Genomic DNA, 14202 nt, shown 5'->3' with positions numbered 1-14202 from the left:
TTTCTAAATGTTTTTATGCTTGCCAAGGATTAACAGTAAATTCCGGTCCTCGGATTCGATTGGCTGAGCGGTGTTAGTTCATCTGTCAGCGCTAGGACGTTTCACTATTTGTATCACTGCGCAATCTGAGTTTGCGTCAGTCGGTGATTTAGTATTTTCACTTAAGTGACTCTTTATGCAGTTAACATCATCGACATGCTAAGAAAGTGGAAACAAGTGACAGTGTTTCTGAATAAATCAACAAATAATTTAGTTCTACTATCTACATTGAATCATTTAGTATTCAATTAATAGGCTATTTCACTCACGATTGATCAAAATAACTGTTGCTCAAAGATGCGCGACGTTAAATCGTATCTCTGGAACTATTTTCGTTGGCGGAGCGATAATAGACAAACTAACTGGCAATATTTGTTCTGACATAAAAGTTATTCAGTAAAGCAATATCACGTGCAGCTGTGCTTTTGGTCTGAATGACAACAGGGCTGTTATTACAGCACCGCGATACATAATAGATAGGCTATGGAGTATTGAGGAATAGACTGAGTACAGGTGGTTTTAGGGTTGGTGCGGGATAATGTCCCCTGAAACCAACGCAGAATTTGTAATGGTTTTCCTCGTTATAATGGGAATTGTAGCCTACTGGTTTTATTGGAAACTGTAATAGCCTAGTGCCTGTTGGTCTCTTGGTAATTGGTCGCCTTCTATTGGTGGCTCGTTAAAACAACTAAATCCCAATTAAATATGTCCCAAAACACATTACAAACCATTTCTAGTGGGTTTAATGGTTAAAAGTTAATGGTTTGTAATGTATGGAAACCATTAGAATGTCTGTGATGATTTCTATTGTTTTTTTCAGCATGCCATAGCCTAATTTTGACAGAATAATGAGTAAATTTTATAAAATGATGTATCTGAGTTAAGAATATTCTAGAGACCCCTCTCTGTTTCACTTCAAATAGAAGCAATGAATGCTTTTAAACACTAATGGCAGATCAAATGTTTATCCCATATCTCGAATCAGTGGTTTCACTTTTCCTCGATTGTAAAATGAAGATTACACATCTAAACACGGTCTCAATCTGACATTAATTTCCAGTGTTGTTAGACCTGTGTAAGTGCAACTAGCCTACATCCGTGTGTTTTTTTTTTGTGTGTTTTTGGGGGCCCAATAATAATCTTGTCAAAGGGGTTTAGAAGTGTACTGAAAAAAAACCCACTTTATTTTTACATGGATTACCACCCACAGGATCTTGACAGATTTGGCACTTGCGTCGGAGCTCAGTTAACCTCAGGGCATTTATGTGACACAGCTCTAATTGGTTTTGTACAAAACTGTGCCATGATGCCATCTTCAAAGAATACAGGAGTTAACTGAGGATACTCAAAATCTTTTGCCAAACTCTACAGAATCTAGGGCCACTCAGGCTTTTAGTCCTGATAAGTTCTGATGATGAAATACAATCAAATATACACCAAATTTTATAGAGAATAGGAATGAAATATGGCAAATTGAGAGTGAATGGATGGATTGGGGGTGGGTGGTCACAAATGCTTCATGTTTTATCAGGTTCTCAAATTTTGTCTCTTTGTAAATGTATTCTGTTAATGTACTGCAGAATATTCATTTAAAATATCGACAATATTTTAAAAGAATAATATTAAGCTAATTGTAATCACACGATCTAAGCTGTTTTGAGTTTGGTGTGTTACTATGACCTCTTCTGGTAATTTTATGTCGCTACAACTAACTCATACTTTCAATGTTTTTACGCATGCTGGACATTTTAGCAGGAATTTAATTACATCTGGTGTAGTGGTTTGGAATATGGAGGATGAAACCTATTGAGGACGAAATCTGCAAAAACAATAAATGAATAAATAAATGTGTGCATAAATACACGTATTCTTGTTTAAATACATAAATAAATAATTAAACGTGATGAAAGTAGGCAAATAAATAAAATAAATTGGTGGGCAAATAGAAAATGTATAAGGAAATGCTAAACTCATCCTAACTATTTTCCTTTGATCACTCATTTATTTCTGAATGTAGTTTCACATTTATTTTTCCCCTCTGCGCAACATGCTAATGAGAGGGTGTCAGTTATGCAAGAGTAGGTGGATGGTGTGTGACGCGCTTGAGCGTTTTCCTGCGCATGCGTATTAACTTCATCAGTCAAGGGGACTGATTATTATCTTACACTTTTTCATAGGGCTAGTTTTGTAGTTATAATCATGAGAGAGCTAAATCATAAAAGATTTTAAGTGGCCAATGTAAAATATTAATGCTTACATAGCTCTTAATTGCAATACTGAACCATTATTTGCTTAATAAACATACTTTTGTCACCTGTATTTTCTGTTCTGATAACTAATGGGAAAAAAACGGTCTGTTCCTCGATTAAACCACTTCATACCAGTTCTCAAGGATGTATATGAGCCTCTGTTTGTACAATAATAAATTGAGAATCAACTGAGATGTATGTACCCTTGTGTATGTCACTAATTTGGTTCTCCCGCCATACACAAGACCCCGACCAAGTCCATGGTTGACACCCTCTCATTAGCATGTTGCGCAGAGGGAAAATAAATGTGGAACTACATTCAGAAATAAATGCGTGATCAAAGGAAAATAAATGGAATGAGTTTAGCATTTCCTTAAATATTTTCCATTTGCCCACCAATTTATTTTATTTATTTGCCTACTTTAATCACATGTTTAATTATTTCTATATGTATTTAAACAAGAATTTGTGTATTTATACACACATTTATTTATTTGCATATTTATTTGTGTATTTATTTATTTATTGTTTTTGCAGGTTTCGTCCTCCATACTATTCATCATACAGCAACAAAATCGTTGTAGTATATAAAATTATTTTAGTTAAAAAAGGAGAGAAATAAGAGGAGAGAAATAAAAAAAATGAGTCAAACATGATAAATCCATTGAATCAGTTTAATGTCTTCAATCATATATTACCTAATATAATTGACTATGAAGTTAATGCAATACATGTATTGAGTCATTTCCATCTTATATGATTTCTATCTGAAGTCCATGCAGCTAAACTACGCATTACTCTAAAATAAGTGGTTGATGATTGATAAATATGCTTTACATTTCCACAGGTCCTTTAGACACAACATCAGGAAGTCCAACACAAACAAATCTGAATATGAAATTGTATTTATATAAGATATATTATGCAAATAACATTTACTAAACTTCAGCTTATAATGCCTCAGAGTGAATAAGAAGTACAGTGAGATTTTATTCAACATTTTCTTTTTTTGATGTGTAAGCCACTTTCCTCATTACTATTATTGTAATTTTCATAAACTGAATTTTCTCTTCAGACTCTCTGGCATTATCTGTAATGGAATTTCTTTGTCATTCCTAAAGGACATATAAAATAAATGTGATTAATACTTGCAGTTTCATTTTTTTATATGTAATGATATGTGACATATGAAAGAATAGATAATGCATTGCCTGAATTATATTTATTCTTAAATCAAAGTACACAGCACAGTAGCATTTCTAGCAAACATGCTTCTGTTACATACGTTGTCATTCTCTCAAGCTTCGACTCTGTGTAAACACTCCTCTTCTTCATCACGTACAGTAGCATAATGTCACAGATGTAAGAACCCTTGGGGATAAACAAACTTGGTATATAGATTGAAATAGATGATGTATGATGTATGTATCTGAATATTTACATACTTACAGCAGCCATTAAAGTCAGAGCAGAGGCTATGTTGACAATCGTAGGAATAATACTAAATTTTCTTGCCTGGAAAAGACTCATATATACATGTATTAAAAGCATGCATTAGATCACTTGTGCATTCATGTCTTTAGCATTTGAGTCACATACCATTCCAAACACCATGATTTCCAAATGAATTCCAAAAACTTTGTAAAATGTTCTTCGCCTCTGTCCTGCAGCAGTGAAATAGCGAGCAAACCTGAGAAGACAATTAATGGCAATACTGAGCATAACAACATTCTGTCACAATACGCTGGAGCACGGGAACGAGGAGACATGGAGATTTCACAAAACGAGAGTCTTTAATGATCCAATAAGGAGACACAGAGCACAAGGATGACGTTTACAACGAGTAGACCCGACAGAGGAGAAATGCACAGACAAGAACTTATAAACACAGGACAATTACCAAACACAGGTGCACAGAATGACTAATTAACTAAATGAGGACAGGAACATGACCAAATAAGGCAGTGGTTCCCAAACTTTTTCAGCCGGCCCCCCTTTTGTAGAGAAGAATATTTTCAGGACCCCCCTCCTCCTCCCCCCTCGTGGTTCCCGAACTTTTTCTGCCAGGCCCCCCTTTTGTAGAGAAAAATATTTTCAAGCCCCCCTCCTCCATTTTTATTTATTTATTTATTTTAAAATTTATTTAGAAAGTCTCTTATGCTTACCAAGGCTGCATTTATTTATTAAAAATACAGTAAACACTGTAATATTGTGAAATGTGTCAATTTAAAATATCTATGAATGTTTTAACATATACTGTACTCCTGTGATCAAAGCTGAATTTTCAGCATCATTACTCCAGTCTTCAGTGTCACATGATCCTTCAGAAATTATTCAGATATGCTAATTTGCTGCTCAGTAACATTTCCGATTATTTTAATGCTCAAAACAGTTGCTGCTTCATATTTTTGAGGAAACTATTTTTTCATGATTCTCTTATGAATATACACGCACCCTCTCAGACATGACCTTGATTGCAAAATTATATATATGATTTGAAATATTGTGATTAAAGTACTACTTAACTAGCCTACTTGCCGTCTTAACTTGTTCGGCTTCATATACCCACCTTTGAACTGGTGAATCTAAGGGCGAGATATGCCTAGTCATATTTTCTTGTCTTTTCACCACACTGGACGCACAAAGTGAACATTACAAATCCAATGGTCCTTTATGTAAGAGCGCTGGAGATCGTCAGAAATAGAACGGGGCATCAGTTTACTGTCATGAATTTGTCGTGTCGCGTTGCGCCGCATCCACTGATAGAACATCACTGGGTTCTATTTGCTTTTGTCACGTTGTGCCGTGTAGACACCGTGTTTGGGTATTTGTGAATATTAAGTATATTCATAATCTGCTTTATGTTTACCTGGCACTGGCAGTATTTTCACAAATTTGTAACTTACATGCTTAGAGCAGAACCATGCATCGTTCATTTATATTTCTACATGGCTCCCTGCAATACAACTCTGATTCTTCAATCGGGCTTCTAGTGGTCTGTTATTGATACAACCACAACTGCTACAACTGATAACGGAGCGCTCAAGCGGGTACTGCAAGTCATGATGAGGTAATTAAAATAAGTCAAATTAATATTTTGCGTTCAATTATTTACTTATCAGGCAATGATAAGCGGGAAAATTACGCAGTGTAGTCTTTATCACCCTGCGGAGGTTTCTTTTGCAAAATAATCTGCTGAATGTACATTATCCCTCAGCCTTGCCGCGCCCCCCGGTTTGGGAACCACTGAAATAAGGGAACACAGGAACAGAAACAGGGGCAAAACATAACAAAACAGGTCCATGATCCTGACACATTCCATGTCAAATGAAACAAATTTTAGAAACTTCCCTTGCTCAAATTTGTAATTTTGTTAATATTTTTTTCTGAAGAAAGACAAACATAAATTGTGATGAAATCCTAAATATTCAAAGCCATTCATGAATATTTACTGAGTAATCCACAATTTTGTAAAGGGGGTCAAAATTACTATTTTCACCAGAGATTTGGTGCCAAATTACAGGGAGAAAAACATTATTTTGGCATGCACATAGGCACATTCTATGCAACTAGGGCTGTGAATCTTTGGGTAGACAGCGAATCGATTTGATTCACGATTCATAGGTTTTCGATTCGATTCAAGAACGATTTTTGCACATTAAGAACGATTCAATTCGATTCGATTCACAATTAAATTTGATTACACAGGATTATTTAAATGATTCCCCTAAATTCTTTAAATGCTTAGTCAGTGGGCAAATTACACAGCAGCCTTTATGGTTAAAAAACCATGGGTTAGAGAAAGAAAAAAAAAAAGAAAAAAATTTGTCCATTGTTAGATGCTAGTTTAATGATGCTATGGCATGACATGGCATATGTAGAAATGTATGTAAGCCAAGATTTAAAAAAAAGAGCTTTAAAAGTATTATATAGGCTAACATTTTGTCACACACCATCATTTCAGAAGTGACAGAAATGTCAATGTACATATATATACTGTATACTGTATATATACAAGGAATTATTTTCTTATCTTACTTTGAATTTGCTATAAGAAATCCTTTTTTGTGATAATTTCTTTTGATAATTTTATGATGATTTTATATACTACAAACAATTATTTCACTTTTCTGCACAGAATTAGGTAGAAAATATACTTTATAGTTTCTGTACTGTAATAAATAATATGTCAATTAGCACTGCATTATTCATACATTTTATTTATTTATTGTGTTTATCGTCTTAACGTTTCATCAGTTCATTCTGCTTTTGCAGCGATAGATACCTTTGTCCATATTAGGCATTTCCTAGCACGTCTTAAGTTCTTTGATCGCGAGATCAGTGCGAAAACTTCTTTATCTCATTTTCATAAAATAAAATGCTATAGTATTTAACTTTTCCTCTCCATCGGCGAATGATTATCCTGAAAGAAAATGCGCCCGATGTCTCTTTGCTATAGCAACAAACGCTACTTTCATGCATCTGATTATCAGACAAACCTCACGCTCTTATTTCAAGGTTGTTGTTAATTCATTAGATTCTTAGCATTTTATATCGATTACTGTCCGAAATCGGCTATTCACGATTCAAAAATCATGTTTCAAGATCGATGCATATGCATCATCAGGGTTTGTAATCGATGCATTGATAAAACGGGTGAATCGTTACACCCCTATATGCAACTGTTTTGATAGAGGGAAACAAGATACATTTCTAGTTTCAACGCAATGCAGAATGGCCCACATGTATTTTTTGATCACTGAAAACTTACAATTTAACAATTTACTCATGGAGCCACATTGCGATCCCCATATCACGATGCAATTTCCTCCACCCTCCACCTGGCTCTTACCCACCTAGAAAATAAAGACTCCTATGTTAGAATGCTGTTCATCGACTTCAGCTCAGCATTCAACACAATAATCCCACAACAATTCATCAACAGACTAAACCTTCTTGGCCTAAACACCTTCCTCTGTAATTGGATCCTGGACTTTCTAACAGGAAGACCTCAGTCAGTCCGTGTCGGCCTCAACCCCTCCAGCACTACCACACTGAGCACAGGTGCCCCACAGGGCTGTATGCTCAGCCCGCTGCTCTTCAAACTGCTGACCCACGACTGCACTGCCAAGTTCAGCTCCAACCACATCATCAAGTTTGCTGATGACACAACTGTGGTAGGTGTCATCAGCAACAATGATGAAACACCCTACAGAGAGGAAGTGGCCCTGTCCCTCTATGTGAGTAAGACAAAGGAGGTTGTGATGGACTTCAGGAGGTGTGCAACTCGGAGTGTGCTACACATAGGTGCGTGGGCTGAACAAACCACCTGTAGAAACACCCTAAATGCACCAGACACTTTCTTATAAACACTCCATGTTACAAGAACTTAAAGACTTAACAAATGTTTACTTGTGAAAGCACCACAATTCATATTGCACTATTTGCCTCTTAACCTTAAAAACCTCTTTTGCACAATATCATGCACAGTTATTATAGGGGCACCATTGAGAGTGTGCTGACCAGCTGCATCACTGTCTGGTACGGGAACTGCAGTGCTGCTGACAGCAAGATCTTACAGCGGACAGTGAACACAGCTGCAAATATCATCGGTGCCCCTCTCCCCTCCATTCTGGACATTTTCCTTGCACAATGCTCCAGTAAAGCCACCAGTATCGTGAAAGACCCCACCCATCCCTCCCACAGTCTCTTTCAGCTCTTGCCATCAGGAAGATGGTACTGGAGCTTCAGAACCCGCTCTGCAAGACTGCTCAACAGCTTTTCATTGTTCTTATGTCTAGTGTTGTATGTTTATATTTATGTTTATTTATAGCACCGTGGTCCTGCGAGACAACATTTTGTTCCACTGTATGTCCACACATGTAGCGGAATGACAATAAAGCTCGACTTGACTTGACTTGACTTAAAAAAGATTATAGACCTACCAATAAATAAATAAAACACTGTAACTTCCCCACTGTAACTTGGCTCAGAATCTCAGGTGAAAATCATCACTTTGACCCCCTTCTATAAAACAGTGGATTACGCAATCAATATTCATCCATGGCATTTCGTATTTTGGCTTTCTTCTTCATTTATGTATTTCTTTCACCAGAAAAAAAGACCAAAATCAAATGGGACCTCAACTGGGACCTCAGAAAATGACACAAAATGACTCAACTTCAAAGAAAAAAAGAAAGAAAGAAAAAAAGAGGACCCAGATTGATTTTGACTAGTAAAAGAGCAGTGTGAATGTACCTGAAGTCAAATCCGATTTTTTCTGACAATTTGCCCAGACGTACAAAGCTGTAGTGAGGACGACAGTCTGAGTCTGCATCAAGGTCACAGAGCCACTCAATCAGAACCCCAATTGAACCACCCTGGCATTATAATATCAAAATAATAGATTCAGTGTAATAAGCAAATGTCTATTAAATTAAATGTTGCCTCACATTAAAACTACATTCACTATTCTCACCTTTAGAGCCATTTCTTCAAACTTATTTCCAGTTTTGTTCACAATATCTCCCAGGCGAAATATAGGACAGTATGGGCAAACAGTTTCATCATACAAGCAGTTTTTTAAATACAATGATCTGTTTTCCTTTGGAACATTTGATCTGAGAAGGAAAACAACATTTGAGATAATTGAGTGGTAATACAGTAAATAGTTTTATATAGTAAAGTTTTGTGTGCTTTTTAATTAACATAAAAGCAGACAGGGTTTACACTTCATTACCAATGGATGCATCAGAGTGAGTTTCTTACGCTGAGAAGTTGAACTGGGAAAATCTGATGAAGTTTCTTATGTACAAAGTGAAGTTTTCAGCTTCTCTCACAATGGTGGCTGGGCTAAAAAATATGTCTCATGGTGACCTTACTTTTTATTTTAAACTTGATATTGACAATTACTTTATTAATTGCATACACTGTCTGGGATGAACATTGTAACTGTACTTTAAAGAGTGAGAGAAAATATTCTTACTCTGGATCCCTGTGTATTTCAGTGGGACACCAGCCATATATTTCACAAGTGCCATTGTGTGTTTCCAAACAAATGCCAGTTTTAATTCCTAAAGAGAATGAAATCATTTAGTAGGTTTTTGCATATTTGTAAACAGCAAAATTGCAGATGGAAACTGTATTATGCAGCATGGCTTATTATGCTAGCATTATACATTAACTGATTATCAGCTTACTTTGCGGAAAAAAAAAATATTAAGCCGTTTTAAATCATACCGTTTCCAGCCCTAACAGCCTCTCCCACTGTGCAGTCTTCATCCTTAGAGCATGTGTTATTTAGTACTTCTGGGTTCTAAAAAAACAAAACAAAAAGATGCCATGGGATAAGAATTTAAAAAGGTAATTCTAAGGTAAAAAAGGTAATTGTGAGATATAAACAGAGCTGTGTACCTACAAAATTACAGACTAAATTGTAGTTAGTAACAATCTAGGTTACTCATTTTAGGTAATGTATACTTTTTAGATTACTTTTTTTTTTTTATCTAACTTGTTTTAAAACTACAATTACAATACCATACTGATATACAAAAGCAAAGAGAAAGAAAATATATTCCATTTTTTGATGTCAACATACAGTAATAAAATTTTATGAAACCAGGATTTCCCAAACTGGGCTTAATTCAAGAACTGCAGTGGGCTTGTGAGTTGTTAAAAAGCGAATTAATTAAATCATAAAAATGTAAAATAAATTATTTAAAGATTTGAACACTAAAAATAGAAATATTTAATTTGTTTACTTGCATTCAATGCAACCATTTAGCGACATTGAACTGTAAACATGCAAATGTTTTGTTAAATTATTGAAATATTACAATAAAAATACAATAAACAGCTGGTAGGGACTACAACGAGCTACTTTCTGGGTTAGTGACATCACAAACCCTGAAATTTACATAAACCCTGCCCCCAGAAACACTCAGTAGGGGGCATGTTGGGCTGCTATAGAGAAGAGGAAGAGTTGTTGTATTTTTTTTTTATTAAGCCAATTTTGGAAGAGTTGTTGTAGTAGAGTGTTGTTAGGTCCGCTAGCCATTTAGCAAAATGCTAATTCATCCGTCAAATGCCTACAAACACATACATAGGTTTTTTTTCATCCCACCAGCAAACTCCAAATGTTGGTGTTTATATGGTCAGTGTAAACTATTCCTGGATTATAGCATTTATGCTCGTTTAGCTACATGCATGCTAAATATGGTTCTGTGTTTAATTTGGCCACTGTAGTAAAGCCATGGTTAGTCTTTGTAATGGGCTCGTAGTTCTGAAGACAGATATTTGGCTACACTCGTTCTACAAAGACAAAACTAACGGTGCACTAGCAATCGCTATAGATCCGCAGTCTGTAATCAAATAATCCCTTCGAGGAAAGTAGTAAACTTTACAACCAAAGCTTTAGTAAGGATAAAACCATATATCAAAAGATAACATAAACAGCAGTAGCATTTACAAATAACAGCGTATCTAAAAAATATGAGACAACTACAAAAAACATACTATTCTGAAACATCTTATAAAAGTCGTGCTTGCATATTTTCTGCTTGATCCTCTTCAATAATATCTATCTCTGGGTCTGACTCGGGCTCAAATTGATAAGGCAATATTGAAGCCATTGTTTAGAATACACTGGCAGTGCATTCCAAACGGGATATATCGCCCTCCGAAGGGCACTTTGGAGTGAAAACAAACATGGCCACCATATTGAAGGGTCGTTCCAAACCAAAGTGCTCATAACTGGACACTTCAAAGGGCCCTTCGAAATGAAGGATTTCGAAGGGTACAACTGATGGACACTTCGATCCCCCATGATCCTTTGTGCGGATTTTTTCCACGATGACGGCATCTCCATATGGGCACGGGATGATGACGCAGAAGGGCACTTCAAGGAACAGTTGTTTGGTCCCCTACACCATTCAACCCTTCGAAGCTCTCACTCCGGAGGGTAAACCCTTTGAAGGAATTAGGGCATAGGGATGAGCCTTTCCAAATGGAACGCAGGGCGGGAGCACATGCAACTACCCGTTATGGTAAGAGGCATGACGTCTCCAAACAACGAGCACTATAGCCGGTTGGCGAATTACAATGCACTTGGCCAGCTAACCAATCTGGGCGTTCACACCATAGATATATATACGTAGATGCCTCATTAGCGACTGTTTCTATGGGCCGCTATACGTAAACCGTCTGCCATATTGTAACGGTCAACTTGACGTCATTCACCATAGTAATCACTGAATATTCGAAAGATGCCAGAATCCTGCACAGAACGGCTCAATGGCTCTATGAGAACCTACAGTATGGTGAATGACGTCAAGTTGACCTTTCCAAGATGGCAGCCGCATCTATGTGCCTGGAGCCGTCGAATGGGGAATCTGTACATATCTATGCTTCACGCCATGTTGTAATTACCGTAATTCCGAGATGAAAACACGTGACATTCTACTCGGAGCTGAATTATGTGTTTCTATGTCAACACTATCAACGCCAAAGCCCTCACATGCTCCAAAACTCGTAATTACAACTTGAAAACTCTTAATGTTCTGAGAGTTACGACTTGGACCAGTGACAGCTGTACCACCTGACCGCCGCCAGATTCATTTAGGCACTACTAATGCCGAGTTCACACTGCACGATTTTCAAAGTAGTTGGATCACCATTGTTTTCACACTGCACGACTATCTGGGGTAGCATTCAGTTGCTGCTGTGTTCACATTGCACGATGAATCGGAGACAGGAGGTTACACACTGCTTGACTTTACCACAGGAAGAATCGCCGACAACGCTGTCTGGTCCGCAAGCTACTTTTCATATAACTCCTCCCCAAACTTCCCGCTGCCCTGTATCTTGCTCTCTCATTGGCTGTAGGTCATTGCTGACGTATTTTTCAGTCAGAACTCATTTCACACAGCAGGATTTTGAATCGCCGACAGGTCCAGATATTTAGCATGCCAAATATTTCACGGGCGTTGACGATTCCCTCAGATCGTATCTTTGATAATTCACACTGCGTGATTTTCACTCACATGAATGAGCACCGATTTGCCTCAGATTTTGGGCATTTGTCTGCGATTTCGCAAAACCTGTCAGCGAGTGAAAATCAGGGGTTAAGAACATGGAAAGCTATGAGTAAAATGTCACGTGTTGTCATCTCAGAATTACGGTAATTACGACATGGCGTGAACGCAGCATCATTAGCCCATTGCGAATTTCTGAGGGAGGATCCAGGAAGTCAACAGACCATTTTTACGAGAACGGAGAAACATCGATTCGCTACAGGAGGTCTTTATTCACCCCCGGAGCCATGTGGAGCACTTTTTATTATGGATGTGCTTTATTTGACTTCTTTTGGACTGTTGAAAAAAAACACCCGCCCATTGCCATTATAAAGCTTGGAAGACCAAGGACAATTTTTAAATTGAACTGGATTGGATTCATCCAAAAGAAGAAAGTCATATACACCTAGGATGCCTTAAGGGCGAGTAAATGCTAATTTTCATTTTTGGGTGAACTAACCCTTTAAGCAGCAGCAATATAAGACATTTTCATATGAGATTAAACTACATATCACTGTAAAAACTGCTATATAGCCTGTGACAAAATAATTTCAATGTAATTTTTTTGGCCAAGTTGTGCACACCTATATGTAAATAATTTTAAAATAACAAACGTTTATAAAATTATATATAATTAAATTAAAATTGTGTGTGTGTGTGTATTGGTAGCCCCAAGCACCTGTTCAATCAACACCCAGTTAGTTCTGTAGTTCTGTCTCTAAATGCCCTGAGTCTCTTTCTATATGAATGGCCCCTGAGACTCACAACACATAAGAGATGGTGGTATGGAAATCGACACATAAACCAGCAAGCCTATAAAAACTATTAAATCTGCCTGATAATGTGGAAGTAAAAGCACTGTAGTGTTTCACTATCAGTTCATACGAATAACCACAGTGCTCTCACATGCTCTTACACTAATGGCCTGAATGGAACACGACAGATACCAAGCTGAATGTAATCAGCAACTAATGCAACAATATCAAACAGTTATATGATTTTTCTTAAAGAATATGTCACAGAATAAAAAACAAATATGTTTTCATATAAATATGAAATATAAATGCTGTATATAAATGTTTTTAGAGAACAGCGGATGAGTTAAATGTTATTGAAAGTGCAGATGTGCGATGTTAATCGTAAAAGTTTTAATAAATGGTAAAGAGAAAATTTCTTGTCTTACCTCTGAACAGTTGCCTAATTTTTGGTTTGGTGTCTCGATGAAATTGGTTGCTATAGAAAGAAAGGTCTCACCCTGGAAAAAAAAATTAACCAAAAGACTTATTATTGAAGCAAATTAATGATAAAGCAAATCATTATGAATATGATTGACAATAAACTTATCAGAACTAACTCAAACTTTTTTGACTACGGTTTGGTTCGACTCACCTGGTTGGGGAAAACATAGTCCTCTGGTCCCCACAAATTTGAATCTGTTGTGTTGACACGTGCAACTCCTTTAACTTTAGTTACCACAGAACTCTCGAGAGTATCATCTTTTACCTGGTATCCTTTGTTTTTCAAAAATACCCATCTGTTGAGGTAAAATGTGTTTAAATATTTGCCATCAAACCAGTAGAAGCTAAAAAAAATTGTACCTGTTTCACAGCTGGAATCATCACATAAGCTGATTTTACCTGAAGCTCAAGCAAAACTTTTGATTGTGGTTAGACTAAAATTAATTATAGCTCTTACCCAATGAGATATCCCATGATAGTGAGTTGAAATATTCTGTACAGAAGTCCGATTTTCTTATTTTGCGTGCCCACATATCTGACTGTTGTATATTCAAAGAGAAACAGTAATCGATTTTGTTTGTTCTGCCAAGCCATTCCTGCTCCTGC

General features: G+C 36.7%; 1 protein-coding gene across 1 annotated transcript; it reads right to left on the bottom strand.

Annotated features, from left to right (window-relative positions):
* Positions 1-3504: 3504 nt before the first annotated feature.
* Positions 3505-14190, bottom strand: p2rx8 (purinergic receptor P2X, ligand-gated ion channel, 8). The gene is made up of 12 exons (XM_016465529.1): positions 14054-14190; positions 13748-13892; positions 13542-13613; positions 9528-9603; positions 9274-9361; positions 9057-9140; positions 8767-8908; positions 8547-8668; positions 7319-7460; positions 3888-4019; positions 3738-3803; positions 3505-3659 (listed from the first exon to the last, which is right to left on the bottom strand). The coding sequence occupies exons 1-12, from the start codon at positions 14188-14190 to the stop codon at positions 3522-3524; spliced, it is 1344 nt and encodes a 447-aa protein (XP_016321015.1). The 3' UTR covers positions 3505-3521.
* Between the last annotated feature and the right edge of the window lie 12 nt (positions 14191-14202).

The sequence above is a fragment of the Sinocyclocheilus anshuiensis genome, unplaced genomic scaffold (assembly GCF_001515605.1).
Source record: "Sinocyclocheilus anshuiensis isolate Anshui unplaced genomic scaffold, SAMN03320099.WGS_v1.1 scaffold144, whole genome shotgun sequence".
Classification (NCBI taxonomy): Eukaryota; Metazoa; Chordata; class Actinopteri; order Cypriniformes; family Cyprinidae; genus Sinocyclocheilus; species Sinocyclocheilus anshuiensis.
The sequence above is the reverse complement of the archived record's forward strand: the minus strand, read 5'-3'. Positions and strand labels throughout refer to the sequence as shown.